This window comes from Nelusetta ayraudi, unplaced genomic scaffold (assembly GCF_046127955.1).
Source record: "Nelusetta ayraudi isolate G7.1 ecotype Tasmania unplaced genomic scaffold, CSIRO-AGI_Nayr_v1 ptg000011l, whole genome shotgun sequence".
Taxonomy (NCBI): Eukaryota; Metazoa; Chordata; class Actinopteri; order Tetraodontiformes; family Monacanthidae; genus Nelusetta; species Nelusetta ayraudi.
In genome coordinates this window covers 27,214,963-27,231,185 of record NW_027466061.1, presented here as the reverse complement: position 1 = coordinate 27,231,185, position 16,223 = coordinate 27,214,963, and the positions used below count along the sequence as shown (strand labels likewise).

At 48.1% G+C, this 16,223-nt stretch overlaps 1 protein-coding gene across 1 annotated transcript; it reads left to right on the top strand.

The window, feature by feature from the left end:
- The first annotated feature begins 1,090 nt into the window (after positions 1–1,090).
- tgm1l1 (transglutaminase 1 like 1) lies at positions 1,091–15,580 on the top strand. Its single transcript, XM_076022308.1, has 14 exons — positions 1,091–1,328; positions 6,612–6,934; positions 7,020–7,211; positions 9,079–9,330; positions 11,191–11,309; positions 11,440–11,547; positions 11,919–12,096; positions 12,395–12,533; positions 12,822–13,014; positions 13,103–13,256; positions 13,544–13,828; positions 14,214–14,374; positions 14,460–14,596; positions 14,686–15,580. The coding sequence occupies exons 2-14, from the start codon at positions 6,613–6,615 to the stop codon at positions 14,828–14,830; spliced, it is 2,385 nt and encodes a 794-aa protein (XP_075878423.1). The 5' UTR covers positions 1,091–1,328; position 6,612; the 3' UTR covers positions 14,831–15,580.
- The last annotated feature ends 643 nt before the right edge of the window (positions 15,581–16,223 follow it).

The following is a 16,223-nucleotide window of genomic DNA, read 5'->3' as shown; positions in this document are numbered from 1 at the left end:
TCATTTAAAGGTGATTGGATTTGTAACCTCGTTTTTACAATAGGTCGAGGCCTCCTTCTGTTCCAGGGGTTGTCGCACGTTACCGTGTGCCACTCGGGACTTAATTCAGGCTTCAAAGCTTTAATGACAAAAATATACCTGTGTGTGTGTGTAAATATATATACCTGTGTCTGCATGGGTTCTCTGGCTCCCTCGTAGGCTCCAAAAACATGCATGTGAGGCGAAATGAGAATGCTAAATTGATGAGTGTGCCTGTTTGTTTGTCTTTCTTTGTGGCCCTGTGATGAACTGGCGACTTGTTCCCACACAACCCTGAGTGCAGGAGGAAGAAAGGGTATAGAAGATGAATGGATGGATAATCTATTACAACGTAATATAATATAATTATAACTTGAAGCTCCATTTTCACTCAATTTTGACGGAGAAGGTTGCCAAATTGGATCATGAACTGGCAACAACAACTTCCTGCTCCTGGAATGTCAGCTTGTGACGCTTGTCACAGTTTTTTTTGGGGGGGGGCGCTGAATTGTGATATTCTGACTCTCCAGATAAAACGGAAGCCCCTTTATCACTTGGATGGATTCACGGCTGCTACTGTTGCATCCACACTAATTGCTTGAGCAGCTAGGCGTGCATTCACTTCCTGTGCTTCTGTAGAGGTTTTTTCTATGAAGGTCAACTCGCAGCAGCGACTTCCTGCTTTTGTCATGGCTAAAAATGAAGCAACAGGAGCAAAAATGCAGCTGACTGCTTCAAATCGAGGACACTTCTTTTTTTTTTTTTTTTGTTAGTGTTACAAGGTTGAGCTTGAGAACTTAAAAGAACAGTGTGGGTTGCTGATGTCATTCTGGTCTCACCAACAACTATCACCTGCCCCTCCCTTCCTGCGGTGGGAAAAAAAAAAGTGACACGCGCGCGCGCACAAAAACTTTACTTTATCGTGCGCGTGCGTAATCATAAAGACGCTCTCGCGCACACACGCAGGATGGAAGTAAAACTTTCAGGAGTGACTCCAGTGGGCGGGGCAGATGAAAGAGGTGTGTGTGTGTGTGTGTGTGTGTGTGTGTGTGTGTGTGTGTGTGTGTGTGTGTGTGTGTGTGTGTGTGTGTCGTCCGCACGCGCGCCTGTCAGCGTCAAGACCACGTATTTATAGGGAAGCGCTGCTGAATCGTGATCGAAGAGGAGCCAAGACAGCAGAGAAGCAGGACGCCAAGAGCAACCACAAAAAAACCCCAACAAAACCCAACAACTTTTCCAGCAAGTTTGGCGCTGAGAGATTTTTTTTCTTTTTTCTTTGACGCAACACCGAGTGAAGCCCAGAGGAGAAAGTAAGAGCCACTGAAACTTTATCGTCTCGCTTCGAGTTCGAACTCGCTGGTCGCGAACTAACGGTTCCTCAGAACTGAACAAGTTGGACGTGAGTAGGAGCGGCGATCGAGAATCTGTGCCGGATGTTCGTACAGTTGTTTCCACGCTGCGAGACAGCGCGCGTCCAAAGAGGGAGACGTAATAATATTTCATTTTCAAGTCATGGAATTCTTGTTCTCTTTAAATTTGAACTCGCCGAACCTTTTCTTCGCAGCAGGTATCTAATTAAATAGGAGTCTTGTTGGTATCCCCCCCAGATTCCATAAATGAATCTATAGACAGAAAGTCATCTACTCTCCTCATACATTCTGCTTTGTGTTTTAGATAAAGGGCGCTCATTAGTGAAGGTCTTCTCATCTCTGCTGGTCGCCAGCCAGTTGCAGCTCTACATCCCTTCCCCGTTGTTTATTCCACTCTCTGGGACCTCGTCCAGCGCTGAGGTTGTCTTGATGTTTTGGTTTTGGTGGTTAGTGTCTGTTGCGCTTGTGAGTTCTGCAACACACTCCCCGACTGCAATTGAAGCATTTCAGACCGACCTAACCTAGCCAGACAAAGCTGGCATTATGGCATTTTGAGAGCAAGTGGCTTGAATTCGAAGCGCTTATCCCGGGGTTCGGTGAGGCATACCAGTCGGGCCTGCGTGCCAACACAAACTGAGAGAGCAGACACCCACAGAGAGGAAGGGTGGGAGGAAGGGAGGGAGGAAGATAGAGAGAGACTGTGAGACGAGGAGGAAAAGAAGAAGAGATGATGTGACCTTTGTCGTTTCAAGCTTGGGTGACCAGAGGCACCGGCGGATGTGTGAGTGAGGGGCGAGGCAGCCAAAAAAAAACAAGAGTTAGTGGTGTGGAATGGCTTCGTGAAGGATGGAGGGAAGGCTGAGTGAACAGCGGCTTCTAATTGGGCAATTTAAGCCCGCCTCAAGTGTGGAGGGAAGACATAGCTCAGGTGTTAGGAAAACCCCGCGGTAACACAAAAACTTCAAGGAAATTCAAAAAATGAACAGAAAACGCTAAAGCCTAGAAAAAGCTTGAAAGAATCCACAGGAGCTGTGTTTCAAGTCGCACAGCCACAGCAACATCCAGCTGACTGTCCACAGTAATCTCTCCCTTTATTTTCCAAACCTCACTGCAGAATCAACCCTTCCTTGTGTGACAAAGTGCGCCGATACAAAGCTTAAGCTTCTCCCTGATTTGTAACGACAACTCCAGCCACGTGTTGGCTCCGCCCTCTCGACGCCACCTTGCGTTCGTCCTCGTGTCCCAAAGGATGTGGAAGAAAGTCCAACAAAGTATAGTTTTGAGCAGGAATCTCTGAGAAGAGGGCTAAATAGTCTGCTATCTGGACAGTTAACAGTGCAAGTGTGGCCCACCACAGAAGAAGAAGGTTTTTTTTTTTCATTTTCCTATTAAAAGACGGGTTAAATAAAGGGGCCTTTAAATGCCAGCTGTTGCTATTTTTAGACTCCACCCAGTGGCTCCTCGACCTCTCAGGCTTCCCACATCATGTCAGTCATTCTGTGTCAGAGGGTGATGGGTCAGAAGGCGTGACTTCAATCCCGGGTGGAGTCCGTGCTGTAACGCAGGCAGCTGCCTTGATCCATTGTGCCTGTTTCAATAGTTATGAATGTCTGTCATAAATATTTAGGCGATTGTGAAAGGGGGGAAGGGAGGAGAAAGTCAGCTGACCAGCGGGTGAACTCAGGATGTCGAAGCATCAGCGGCGAATAATGTTTTGGTGCTGGCAATCATGAGGCACGTCCGCATGCACTCTCTCTCTCTCTCTCTCTCTCGCTGACACACACACACAGACACATAAACACACACACACACACACACTAACTGGCAGAGTGAAACATAAATCCACTTGTGGTTTTATTAGTGGTTGTTATTGCATCATTAACCATTTGAAAATGCTATTGAAACATTGTACCATCGTGTTTCAATTCAGTTCAATGAGCTGCGCTTCGTCCGTCCTTGACTCATTCTGCGAGCTTGACTTGTTTTGAAAGTGTGTGCTGAAATGCGCAACTATGGAAATCAGCCTTTTCTGATGTAATGACAATCCCAGCCAGGTGTTCTTGCCAGAAGACGTGGAAGGCCCAAAAACTGCTCAAATTTTAGCAGGAGGCTGAAGACAGAGGGCTAAATATGCTGTTTGACACTGTTTCGACGAGGCTGCTCCCGAAAACACACGGATGTGAGAGTGGGTAAAATGTGAGGCCCTTGAGGATACAAATTATTCTAAAACCATCAACCCTTATTAGCTCAGGAATGTTTTTTATTTGGAGTACGTAAAAGCGTTGCCAAGACAACAACACAGAATGAACAAACAAAATCAAGATGTCGGGGGATTAAAGATCAGCATTAACTTGCTGATTTGTGGGATTGTTTGGCAGGATATTAAAAATCAATATCAGCACGTTCAGAATGCAAAAACAGAAAATAAATGATACCAAAAGACAAAGATAAAGATGTGAATTACTTAGCCGACCCGCAGTGCACCACTCTGCATCCCAGCTGTGTGATCACAGCGGTGCTCTGGCGCTCTGCGTGCACACTGACAATCGTGTGTGACGGCAGATTGAACATAAGAGCCAACAGCCGCGTTTAAAGGAGAAGTCTTCACGCTTCATGGCTACTGCAGATTACAGTTTTCCCAGCAGTCTCTCGAAGAGTGTACAAACAATAGGGAGAGAATAAGCTTTCTTATTTTTCTAATCATTATATTACATTTATTCGATTCCGGGCCTGGGACTTTTCTGTGTGGAGTTTGCATATTCTCCCTGTGTCTGCGTGGGTTCTCTCCGGGTTCTCCGGCTTCCTCCCACACTCCAAAAACATGCATGTGAGGTCAATTGAAGACTCTAAATTGTCCGTAGGTGTGCGTGTGAGTGTGATGGTTGTTTGTCTCTATGTGGCCCTGCGATGAACTGGCGACTTGCCCAGGGTGTCACTCTGCCTTCGCCCTATGACAGATGGATGGATATTACATTTAAATTATATTTATTTTATTTCGTTAATTCGTTATGTTTAGTGATTTTCCTTCACTTTGTACTTTTTACGATTTAAGTGCCTTTTGCGACTGTCGCTGTGTTATGACCAACTGGCTGGGATGCCACTATAAATGTAACCTCTGTCTATCTGTCTATCTGTCTATCTAGATTCATCTATCTAGTCTTGTGAGCCTTGTAATAGGTGGCGCGTGGTTCTTTTAAACATGCACCTTTCTCCTCTGCGGACACGTGATGCTGCCCGAAGCCACTCAGCAGCGGAGGAGATACGTGAGATACATTCCTTTTTTGACTGTCCGATACGTCCAAGCTCCTCCCTGCCTCCCTTCATTCCTTGGCTGCTGTTGAACAGTTTCAGCTCGTCTCTGTCTTAACTTAGCCCGCCTGCCGCCGCTACCGCTGGAAAATATCCACCATGGAGTGGATGAGCGGCAGCTGATGATTTCCTCTTTTTATAAAACATTAAAGTTCAAGGAGCACGCAGCACACAGTTTGATGCGTCGGAAATAGTATCGAGTACCGTCGTCTGTTATCTCCCCGACTGTGACTGTCTAATCAAAGGCTGTGTGACTGCAAAGACAAGCAGCCTCAAAGGTCGCCTCTTTGCCGGTTGAGGTCCTTGTTGAATCCAGTGGAGCAGCCTCACATGATCAATTAGCCAAAAAAAACAAACAAAAAAAACTCCTTAAAACAATGAAACTTAGCCGTCTGATTACAGCTTCCTCAAGCCAATTTTAACAATCTTTCATTTGCTCAATTGAAGTCCAGCTCAGTTTGCCGTCTTGGAGCCGAGTTGGGGGTGTTAAATCTGCAGGCTAATCAAATCTAGCGAGGCCCCGGCAGGAACTGTGGGGCTCGTTGTTTTGCAAAGGTTGTTTGTGAAAATGAGCCCGTTGCCCCGTCTTTTGTGTTTTTACGGGTCTCCCAAGTCTGTGCATTTCAGCCTGCCGTTGTATCAAGTGAGTGTTTTACAAGAGCTCACATAACTCTGACGGCACTTTAGCGTTGCTGCGAGATGCCAGAGTTTGTCGAGAAAGATGCAGATGTTTGGAGAAAGGAGGGAAGACGGGGGTGGAGGGTCCTCCTCTAATCTGAATGCACACATCCTGCAAGTTTTCACATTCCAAATGTTGACCTTCTGACTTCTCCCCCATGATTTTTTTTTTCCGATCGGTCTTGAATAGGAGGGCCGGCTCTTCCCCGGTGTGACAAATGGACCCATTCCGTTGTGATTATGGATGTGCCGTGTGAGGGCGGGGCAGCGTCCGGGTGATAAATGCTCATACGATGATCTGCAGGACTGTGAACTTAAACTCAAAGAGACGTGCATACACGCTTGTATGGTGCACGGCATGGACGGTGTTTCACAAGAGCCGGGGCGAGGCCGATAAACCCCAGCTGCTTATAGAAGACACAGCTATTCAGGAATGCTGTAATTAAGGGAGGGGAGAGTAAGCAGATTTGAAAGGCCCATTAGGTGTTTCCTGTTGGAGAGGGGAAAGTGGGAGATGTAGGAATGGTGTTTAGTTGGAAAGTTTGGATTTGCGTTAAAAAAAAAAAAAAAAAAAAAAAAAAGTGATGTGGTGATAGCTGCCAGTTGTCCCATTGGACAATGCAATTTCCATCCAAAAAAGATTTTAGGAAAAAAAAAAAAAATAAAGCACCATTGTTTATGCATATTACATAAATACCTGCAAACAAGCTTGCTATCGTTTGCCTCAATGGTTCGCAAAAAAAGCATTTGTGCCAGGCAGCCCAACCTTAAAGTAAACTGAACATCTTTTGATTCAGTCAGAAAACTGAATAAGCACATTCAAAGCAGGGACTGTGTAGCTGGGATGAATTAGAAACAGTTGCTAACGTTGGCGAAGGCTGCTAACCTACTTTGTCTTCATCTTCCCAATGCATCCAGAACAACACATCTTTTGGCATGAACCTTTTTGAGAACATAACATTTTTCTTTTTATTTTAAGACCTGGCTGTCTTAAAATAAGTAAAAGGCAAAGGAAGATCGTCTAAAGTGAAAACATGTCTGGTTGGAATGAAAAGTTGGATGGTGTCTCAAGTAATAGAATGGGAGAAGCCAGCACTACAACCGAGCACGGTCCGTCATCTCAAACAGCACATCATCGCGATACAGTCCAGTTCATTCAAACGGTCACTCACACGAGCATCTGATCAGGTGTCAGACATCTCAAAGACGTTTATACCCTTGTGACGTGTCTGACAGAATGCCAGGTGAGCGGCTGACGGTCAGAGATCTGTCTGAGGTGGGGCGTTTCCCCGGCGCTGCCCCGCCCACCCGGGTGGAGCTGACCATCCACAAGGAGGACGAGAAGAAGCAGGAGGTCGGGGGCTGCCGCCGCTGGCTCCACAAGATCTGCCCGTGCTGCTGCAAGCGGCAGAACAGCAACTCCTACGATGTCACTGACAAGGTGGAACTCGTCAAACCACCGACGCCGATGCCGACGCCGACGCCGACGCCGGCGCCCTCCACTGCCCCGGAGGCCCCGAAGCCCAAACCTGAGAACGGAGAAGCGCGAGAGATGGAGGGTAATGATTTTAAATTAGTCAGTTGACAACAAGAGGGAGAGGCGGACGCCCGCACACACACATTTATCTATGATATTTCTGTTAGAATTGCAGCTGTCGGTGTGTTCGGTGGACCTGCTGAGCTCCAAGACGGGTCAGAACCGCACGGAGCACCACACGGACTTGTACCACGGGGACGAGCTGATCATCCGCAGAGGGCAGACCTTCCAGATAGAAGTCGAGCTCAATAGGCCGTACGACGCCAACACGGACAAGTTGCACATGGAACTGAGAACAGGTACAGAGAGGACGAAACCACATGATGAAAGTAATAATAATAATGATCGACCTTTTTTTTGTTTGAAGAAAATAGAATTTATGAATAACTAAAATGGCGGGAGAGCGAGCGCAGGGCGTTCTGGCCGTGTTGCAGTTTCATCTTCCAGCAGGAAATTGCTAAGTTTGCCTTTTCTGCTGCAGTGCACCTGGTTGGAATAGTTTGAATTTATAATATCAATGCTATAAAAAATAATGGATTGAGTGCACATTTGATACGGCACAGCCTATAATAGGTTGAAGCAGCGGGCTGTGTGGGAGGTGGCAGACCACCTGCAGAGGCCTGCAGCGGCCTGTATCGGCGGATCGTGCCTTTAAACGCCACTTCCTGCAAGCCCGTGTGAAACACGGTGGAATGCACGGGGCAAATCGAAGGGGAGCGTGGGAAATTAGGCTTTAAACACTCACTGCTCACACTCAGTCAGTCTGTTTAGCTGCTCGCCACAAGTTTTGGATTCCAGCGCCCCCGCCCCTCTCTGCTAACAGTTTCCAGACCGCAGGGACACCGAACACCTTGCCCTGGCATTCCTCATCGTGCTGCAGCGATGCTGTCGTCCCATGGGGAATAAATAGGCTCTGCATCATTGTGCGGAGCCACATGACCAGGGGACAACAACACGGTGGCTGGAGGCAGAGGAGCTCGTTAACTTTTTCCTTATAAAACGGCTAAAAGTACAATTAAGGCCTTGTGTAACCGCTGCTTCCCATGCAGTAATTCTGGGTCACTTCACTGTAAAAGTGTTTCAACAAAAAACAGTGATTTCCTTCCAAATGAAGAAGAGGAAATGGAGGCCGCCCTCCCTCACGAATTTCTCCATGATAAACTCTGCGCTTGCGCTGGCAAATGAAAGTCTCAGCAAGGTGCCGTGGAGCAAACGGCCGCAGGGGAGAGCATCAAATAATCCAGCCGGAGGACTGGAATTAAAATGTATTTGAGCTTTAAAGGGTGTTATTTATTTATTTATTTATTTTGCTAATTCACATTAAAAAGAACACCATTGGAGTGCTTTAATTTTCTGCAGGGCCGTGTGCAGCCTGGGAGGCTCAACAGGACGGAAGAACATGTTTATTTTGAAAAACACTCACACATGGGATTTATGGGTTGCTTTGGTTGTTTTACTCTCTCAGGAATGAGAAAAATACACACTCACACACTCACTCACTCACACACACACACACACACACACACACACACACACACACACACATAAAGAGCGCAAATCTGCTCCCAAGCATGTGTAACAAAAATAAAGCTCCTCCCTCTGTGACTTCCGGCTGTGATTATCAAAGCTCTGTTCAGAGTCGGACAAAAAGATTTGTGATAGCAAACATGCACATAAACGCCTGCAGGATTTTTTTTCTTCTCTTAAAATTGATTTCCATTTGAGATTAGCACTCCGTTTGCAGCCTCAAATTAAAACAGAACAGAGAGGCTGATTTTTGTAGAAAACAGTACGTAAGCTCTACAGGTGCCGCTTTAATTTGTTATTTAGCCACTGCGTTATATGCAATGTTTTTCTCAGCCAAGTGAAGTGAAACCTTTGATTTTTATATTCCACCAGCAGCAAAAAGAAGGTAAGCCACATTTTAAGTAGTGACATTCGTGGATGATGCAATAGCCAACGCTGAGCCAGCTTGCTGCTTTACGCAATTAGCATTCGTGTCAAGTCAGGTCACAGGGCTGCAAGGAGTCTCTCAGATGTTGATGGTTTTTGCAATGCTGATTCATGCATCGATTCTGCATCAGGTTTGTCTCACCGATGTGGGAACGCAGGCATTGAGCGAAACTCTCTTGACCTACGCTGCGCTTCTCTTCCCTTCGGCTGCAGGCTCCTTGCCCCTGGTGTCCAAAGGCACCCACGTCATCATCCCGCTGGTGGACTCCCTGGAGGACGAGCGCTGGGAGGCCAAGGTGGTGGAGCAGAGCGGCAACAAGATCAAGCTGTCCGTCAACTCGCCCGCCTCCGCCGTGTGCGGCCTGTACGGCCTGACGGTGACGACGGGCTCGTCCAGGGGCGAGGCGACCAGCGCGCACGCTCGCAGCAAGAACGTGGTCATGCTCTTCAACCCCTGGTGTGAAGGTGGGTTCGGCAGATGGGGCGTGGAAGGGATTGAGGGAAGGTTTTTGGAAAAGAATGGGGGGGGAAGGAAGAAAAGCCGCATTGCGTCAGACATGTGGAATGATCTGCACAGAGCCGGGGGATTTTTTTTTTTTTTCATAGGGGAGAAGTTGGAAAGGTTCCAACAACATGCCTCATAATTAACAGACGCACACGTCTGCTTTGCTGCCTCACTCCACATCCCCTCATATTGTGTTTCACATGAGGGACCCGGCGGTGTGTCGCTGTCCGTCAAACGGTGTGACCCTGTGTGCGACTGTGGGAGTTGCGCAACAGCCGTTTCTTGCGCCGCCTTTGCACGGCGGTGTGTGCACAAGATGAGACCGAAAGACCCGCCGTGCAGTTCCGGCCTGTGCACGTCTCACGTCTCCGTCACGCCATTCGGGCAGTGATGGATAAACAAGTCCTACATTATTTTTCCTGTTTTGGTGCCGGCATGACTTAAAAAAACCAGATAACAAATACACAACAAACGGCATGACCTCGAGCGTTAAGAGTTCTGGAACGAGTCCACCCGCCTGTGTTTGAATCCTGGTCGTTCTCTTGCTCTTTCAACTGTCGGCAGTAGGATTGATTATTTGACCTCTCTGTTTACTCAGCCCTGCAGCCTTTGCGCAACAGATATTTGATTCAAAACAACATCAGCGCAATTAAATAATGAGAAAACATCCAAATGGATTTCATTTCAAAAAAAAAACTTCCCATTTTGCTGTAGATGTGGGATTTTCTGCTGCGGACTGGAGTCTCGTCCCCAGTCTCTTATTCCCCGCGACCAATTCCTCTCCTCACACTCATTTAAAGGGTGAAATAAAACCCCCTGTGTGGAAACTCGGTTGGGCGAGGCCCGGCGTAAATCCTGCATCTGGTGGAAACCTGGCCCCTCCCACTCCCACTCCTCCCGGCTATCAGCTGACCTCCACCCTATTAAACGCCTCCCCTGCTTTCCACACTTGCCTCCTCCTCCTTGTTGTCCCTTTCTTCTTCTGTAATGCCTGTTTGCGGACAGAAACATTCCGCAAAACGTTGAGGAGAAGAAGAAATCCACAATTATCACAGCTGCCACACGCTGTCACAGTCCTCTGCCTCCACTCTCCTCTGCGAGGGCCCACTCTGGTATGCCCCTGTGGTGCTGCCGTCGCCGCCTCTTCCTTCCTCCTCCGCTGTTCCTCAAGTACGTCTCGGGCAGTTTTTCAATACCACAACCAGCTGCCTTTTTTCTTTATTTTGGTCGAGTTTCCACTGCCCACCTGAAAGTTCCAAGGACTTAGAAAGGAGATAAAAGTGATTAAAAAAAACATCAACAAAGAGGCAAGACCTGCAAGGATTCAGGTTGGGACGGGGGATGAAGACGGTGAACGCCCAAGTCTGAGGCACTGATGTCACTCAAACCACACAGCTTCCCATGAATGAGCCGGGGGGGCCTCCCCAGTGCTGCCATGTCCATGAGCCCATTGTGTTTCTTTGAACCGTTTCCTGACCTTGGGGGGTCCTTTCAAATGATTTGTGAGAAAAAGAAGCAGAAGATAAATTCTTAGCTGGTTGAGTCACCGCTCAGAGCCCGTGCAGCTGGAAGAATGAATTCTTGCCCTAGTTCACAAGAGGAAGAAGAAAAATCTTTTGCCGTCATTATTGTTTAAATGAGATCCCGCTGTCCTGCAGTAATGACCCTCACTTGTGTTGTTTCCGCTGGCAAGCTTCTAGATTAGGGCACTGCGCCCTGAGACAGAGGGGTTGCGGGTGGTGGGTGGCATTGAAACACAGGATGACCCCTTGAACAGAGATGAGCGTCCGCACAGACTTGACGCTGCGGTGTCTCTGCAGAGGACACCGTCTTTCTGGACGACGAGGACCAGAGGAAGGAGTACGTCCTGAACGACACGGGCAGGATCTACTACGGCACAGAGAAGCAAATCGGAGCGCGCACGTGGAACTTCGGCCAGGTACGGTATGGCCAGGTCTGCCCGTGGGTTTCACCAGGGGGGGGTGATTGTGCTGCATCGGCAAGATTGTGCATTTGTTTATTTGCTCAAAGTTTGTGCGCGCGTGTGTGTCTTCCCTCCATCTCTCCAGTTTCATGAAGGAGTTCTGGAAGCCTGTCTGTTCATCCTGGAGAAGAGCGACATGCCGGCGTCTGGTCAAGCAGATCCTGTCAACGTTGTCCGAGTCATTTCAGCCATGGTGCGTGTCGCATGCACATCACACTGTCCCTCCAGGAGCATTCAAAGATTGCCAGGGTTTATCTTCCATCCTATGAGTGAAAAAAAAAAACCCACACATACCTGGACAAATACATAGATAGAGACCCAGAAATACATTGTATTTTATCTCTCTCACATCAGTACACCTACGTTTTTGTTGTAAAATTCTTAAACTCAAACTTTCTTTGAAATTATTTTTCTAGCTTAGCGTCAACAGCGAGGCACTCAAGGCTTTTGCCTACTTGCGACTCCTCCCCTTTCCAAAAGCACGCAAAATAAATCCACCAGATGTGAGAAACAATCCAAGCGCCTTGCGTGCCAAGAGTTAATCAGCCGCTTGGCTCCTCTCAGATCAACGCCCAGGATGACCTCGGCGTCCTGGTGGGGAACTGGTCCGGCAACTACTCTGATGGCGTTTCTCCCTCTGCGTGGAGCAGCAGCGTGGACATCCTGAAGCAGTACCACTCATCCGACGGCGTTCCCGTGTGCTACGGCCAGTGCTGGGTCTTCTCTGGGGTCACCACAACAGGTGAGGATCAAGAGCTGGCGTGCAGATGCCACAGAGAGACTTATAACGCCATTTATTGGCATCTTTCTTTCTCGAGCCCTTTCTCCTCTTCATGCGTGCCACAGCTCACATTCTGTCACCCCAAGATAGCGAGCCGTCGCTACTATACGGCCAAAAATACCTCGCACGCGGCATTCCCGCCATACCTCGCTATTCTGCCACCAGCAGAGCCACACGTGTCGCTTTCATTCAGCCGAGTTACGAGGGATTCCGTGTGGTATTTTGGAGTTTTTCTGATCCATCCGGCCTCCGTTTGCAGCGCTGCGATGCCTCGGCATCCCGGCCCGCAGCGTGACCAACTTCCAGTCCGCTCACGACACAGACATATCGCTGACCACCGACGTCTACCTGGATGAGGAACTGGAGCCGATCGACTACCTCAACAGCGACTCGGTCTGGTAAGACGGCGCACGTGCAAGATTCCAAATCGAGACCCACCACATTCTTAGTAGCTCCACATGCACCGACGGTCTTTGAAGTAGTTTTTGCCTCACATGCTTCCTACGCGCGAAGAAGTCTTGCACCTTCTCGTCCAGCCTGCATTCCTTAAGAGGTTATCCAACCCTACCAACAGTGTAGACTTTGTGCACAGTGTTGACAGAAGCTGAGTCAGAGCAGAACACATTGATTCCACATTCCAAATTTTTTCCTCCAACTCTGGGCCTCAAATGTTACATCCCCCACAGGAACTTCCACGTCTGGAATGACTGCTGGATGGCGAGACCGGACCTGCCGCCCGGCCACGGCGGATGGCAGGCCGTGGACTCCACTCCACAGGAGACCAGCCAGGGCACCTTCCGCTGCGGCCCCGCCTCCGTCAACGCCATCCGCTCCGGCCAGGTCTACCTCAAACACGACACTCCTTTCGTCTTTGCCGAGGTGAGGCGCTAAGCAAATCGATTTTTTGGCTTTTTCGCCAGCACAAAACAACAAGCAAGTCAGTCACCGCTGTCTTACCTCGAAACAGGTGAACAGTGACAAGATCTACTGGCAGAAGAAAGCGGACGGCACGTTCAGCCAGATCTACAGCGAGAAGAAGGCCGTGGGCCACTGCATCAGCACCAAGGCTGTGGGCTCCGACCAGCGGGAGGACGTCACCCACCTGTACAAATACCAAGAAGGTAGCGGCTGGGCCGTAACTCTTCCTTCGTCACTTCTTTAGAGCGAAACCAGACAGCGTAAAGCGCTCGCTACCTGCTGTGTTCCTCAATTGTGATGATTTAACGCGCCGTAAACCACTCAGCTGCACCTTGTGCAGATTAAACTGCCGCTCGCACTTCACACTGTCTTTTCCCGCTCTGGGTGGAGAGCGGCGGTCCGTTGGTTCTCCGTCAGTCGATAAATCCAGAAGCGGCGCAGACAGAGAAAAGGTGGCGCTGCTCACACTCCCCTCCCGTTCCACCTCCAGGCTCAGAGGAGGAGCGCATCGCCGTGGAGACGGCCAGCCGCTACGGCAGCAAGCCAAACGCCTACTCCGCGGCCATGGCGGAGGACGTGAGCGTGGAGGTGAAGATGGACGGCGAGGGGCCCAGGATGGGCGCCGACGCCAAGCTGAGCATCCTGGTAAAGAACCTGAGCTCGTCGCCGCGCCGCACCACGCTGCACAGCCAGGTGGCCGTCATGTACTACACCGGCGTGCTGAAGGGCGCCATCAAGAAGGAGCAGCTGCCCGTGGAGCTCCTGGCCAATGAGGGTTGGTTTTCACCGCTGATATTCTACAGTTTCAAATGCTTTAAATTCTTTAAGACCAAATTTGCACCTCCTTTAGAATTTGAAACCATCAGGATGGACCTCGAGCTGTCAAAATTATTGCTGGCTGTGTTTTTTATTTTTTACTCATGCTATTTGCAGTTGCATAAAGAATCCTCTTCTTTTTAAAACTAGCTTGGCTTAGTTTAGCATACTTACTATACTTTGCTAGCATACATTGGGTAGTTTTACAGAGGGTCTGTGTTTCTAATAATTCCTTGTATTGACATTCTGCATTTCATTTCATTTTGACTCTATGAGTGCAGCTAATTTGCTAGCTAACCTGGCACATTCCAACTGCTAATTTTTCCTGCCCATCTCCCCTGCAGAGAAGACCATCGAGTGGGTGCTGCCCTACCAACAGTACCAGGACCAGCTGGTGGACCAGGCGGCGCTGATGCTAACCCTGTCTGGAAGAGTCACTGAGACACAGCAGGTGCTAGCCAACCAGACCACCTTCAGGCTGCGCACGCCTGACCTCAAAATCGCAGTAGGTTCCCCGAGCTTGTCCACGGTCGCACCCTCTTCTCCTGATCGCACGATCGGCCGACTCACCTTGATCCACCTTCCAACAGCCCGTGGGAGAAGCCGTTGTGGGAAAGGAGATGGCAGCCAAGATCACCTTCACCAACCCGCTGCCTCGCATGCTGAAGGGAGTGGTGTTCAGGGTGGAGGGCCTGGGTCTGCAGAAAGGCCATGAGGTGGTTGTGGGGTGAGTGCAGGACGCTTTTTTCCATCCCTTTTGCATTTTTTTTTAAATCTCATTTTTACATGCGCTAACCATCGCCCTGCCCCTTGCAGCGACGTGGGTGGACTCGCCACGGTGACGCTGACAGAGCACTTCGTCCCCACACAGCCTGGACCCAGGAAGCTGGTGGCGTCGCTGGACTGCAAGCAGCTCACACAAGTGCACGGAGTGGCCGACATCGTCGTCAAGGAGAAATGAGAGGGAGGGAAGCGCAAAACCCGACAACTTTGTGAGGACCTGACACCGTCTAGTCAAACGAAAGAATATGAGATGTATTACTATAACTGAAAACCATCTTCTATATTTTGTACTGCACTTATTATATATATATTTTTTAAAACTATGGCAATTAGCCACTGTAGCGTTATCAGTATTAATATCTCATAAAGATAGTAATCCACTTTTTTCTGCTCTGCTCTCACATGGTGAAAACTGTGGTGAAGTGTGCAGCAGCGTGTCAATGACACGGGCGAAACTGAAGTCAGCAAACAATTATTTATTCAAGCTATTCAATCTGTCAAGATGTTGTTGAAGCGTCCCAACAGAAGATGATGAGCTACTTATGTGAAGGTTTATTTCAGAACATCTTTTTACATCCAGAACTTTATTTGTCGCAGAATAATTTTGTAATGTTTTTGAACAACAGTTTTTAGTGATTTAAAGATCAGCTTCAAGAGGAAACGTGGGGAACTTTATCAACTAGGTGTGGTCAACTCTTAAATCCTTTATTTTGAAAATCCAGACAGGATGCCTGTCATGCCAGCACGACATACACACAACAGCCTTTATACTGACCTGAGCCCTGCCTGCTTCTCAGGTGGTCAGCATCAGAATACAATGTGAAGGAAAATTATTTTTACTATCAAGACATTATTTATCTATTAACTATGATTGTTTTTGTATTTTCTGTGATGTGTTGGTAATAAAAAACAAACATAACTACCACTGAAGCTAAACCTCCTGAGTTCTTCTGACAAGTCTAGACACTGGATGGAGCTCGTGATGTAACATCAGATCAGAAAGAGACAAGTCGCTCCACGCACTCTTTCCCACCACCATTTATGCTCCTCACGCATGAAATGGGAAGATTTACAGTGAACTGACTCATGTTGGCTGTGTAGAGCCGCTTTACACAGCCGGCACACCTCTGCAGCATTTCGTCACGCAGGGATCCTAATGAGTCATGTATCCACCGAGCGATTATCATTTGTCTTTGACTGGCTAGAAAAAAAACCATTCAACAATACACGTCAATCAAGCCTTAAATACATTTAATCCATTTCATTTCACTGTATTTTTGCATCATTATTAATAGTTAATCTGCAACGCACAAAAAAAATTCCATTTATTGTTATTAAGTGTCATGGAAACACAAGTCTATGGTTTCAAATTTTTAGCTACTGGGGAAAAAATAAAATAGGTTAATGTTTTTCCTCACTAGTATGCTTTCAATAAGTCCTGCTTTACACAACAATTGTAAGGCATTCTTAGTCTCCAACAAACATAATTATAAATCAACAAGATAAAGGATAAAGGCTCCTCTGTATATTTGCTCACGGTGTCATTCAGTTGGATTAAAGAAACACTGCTG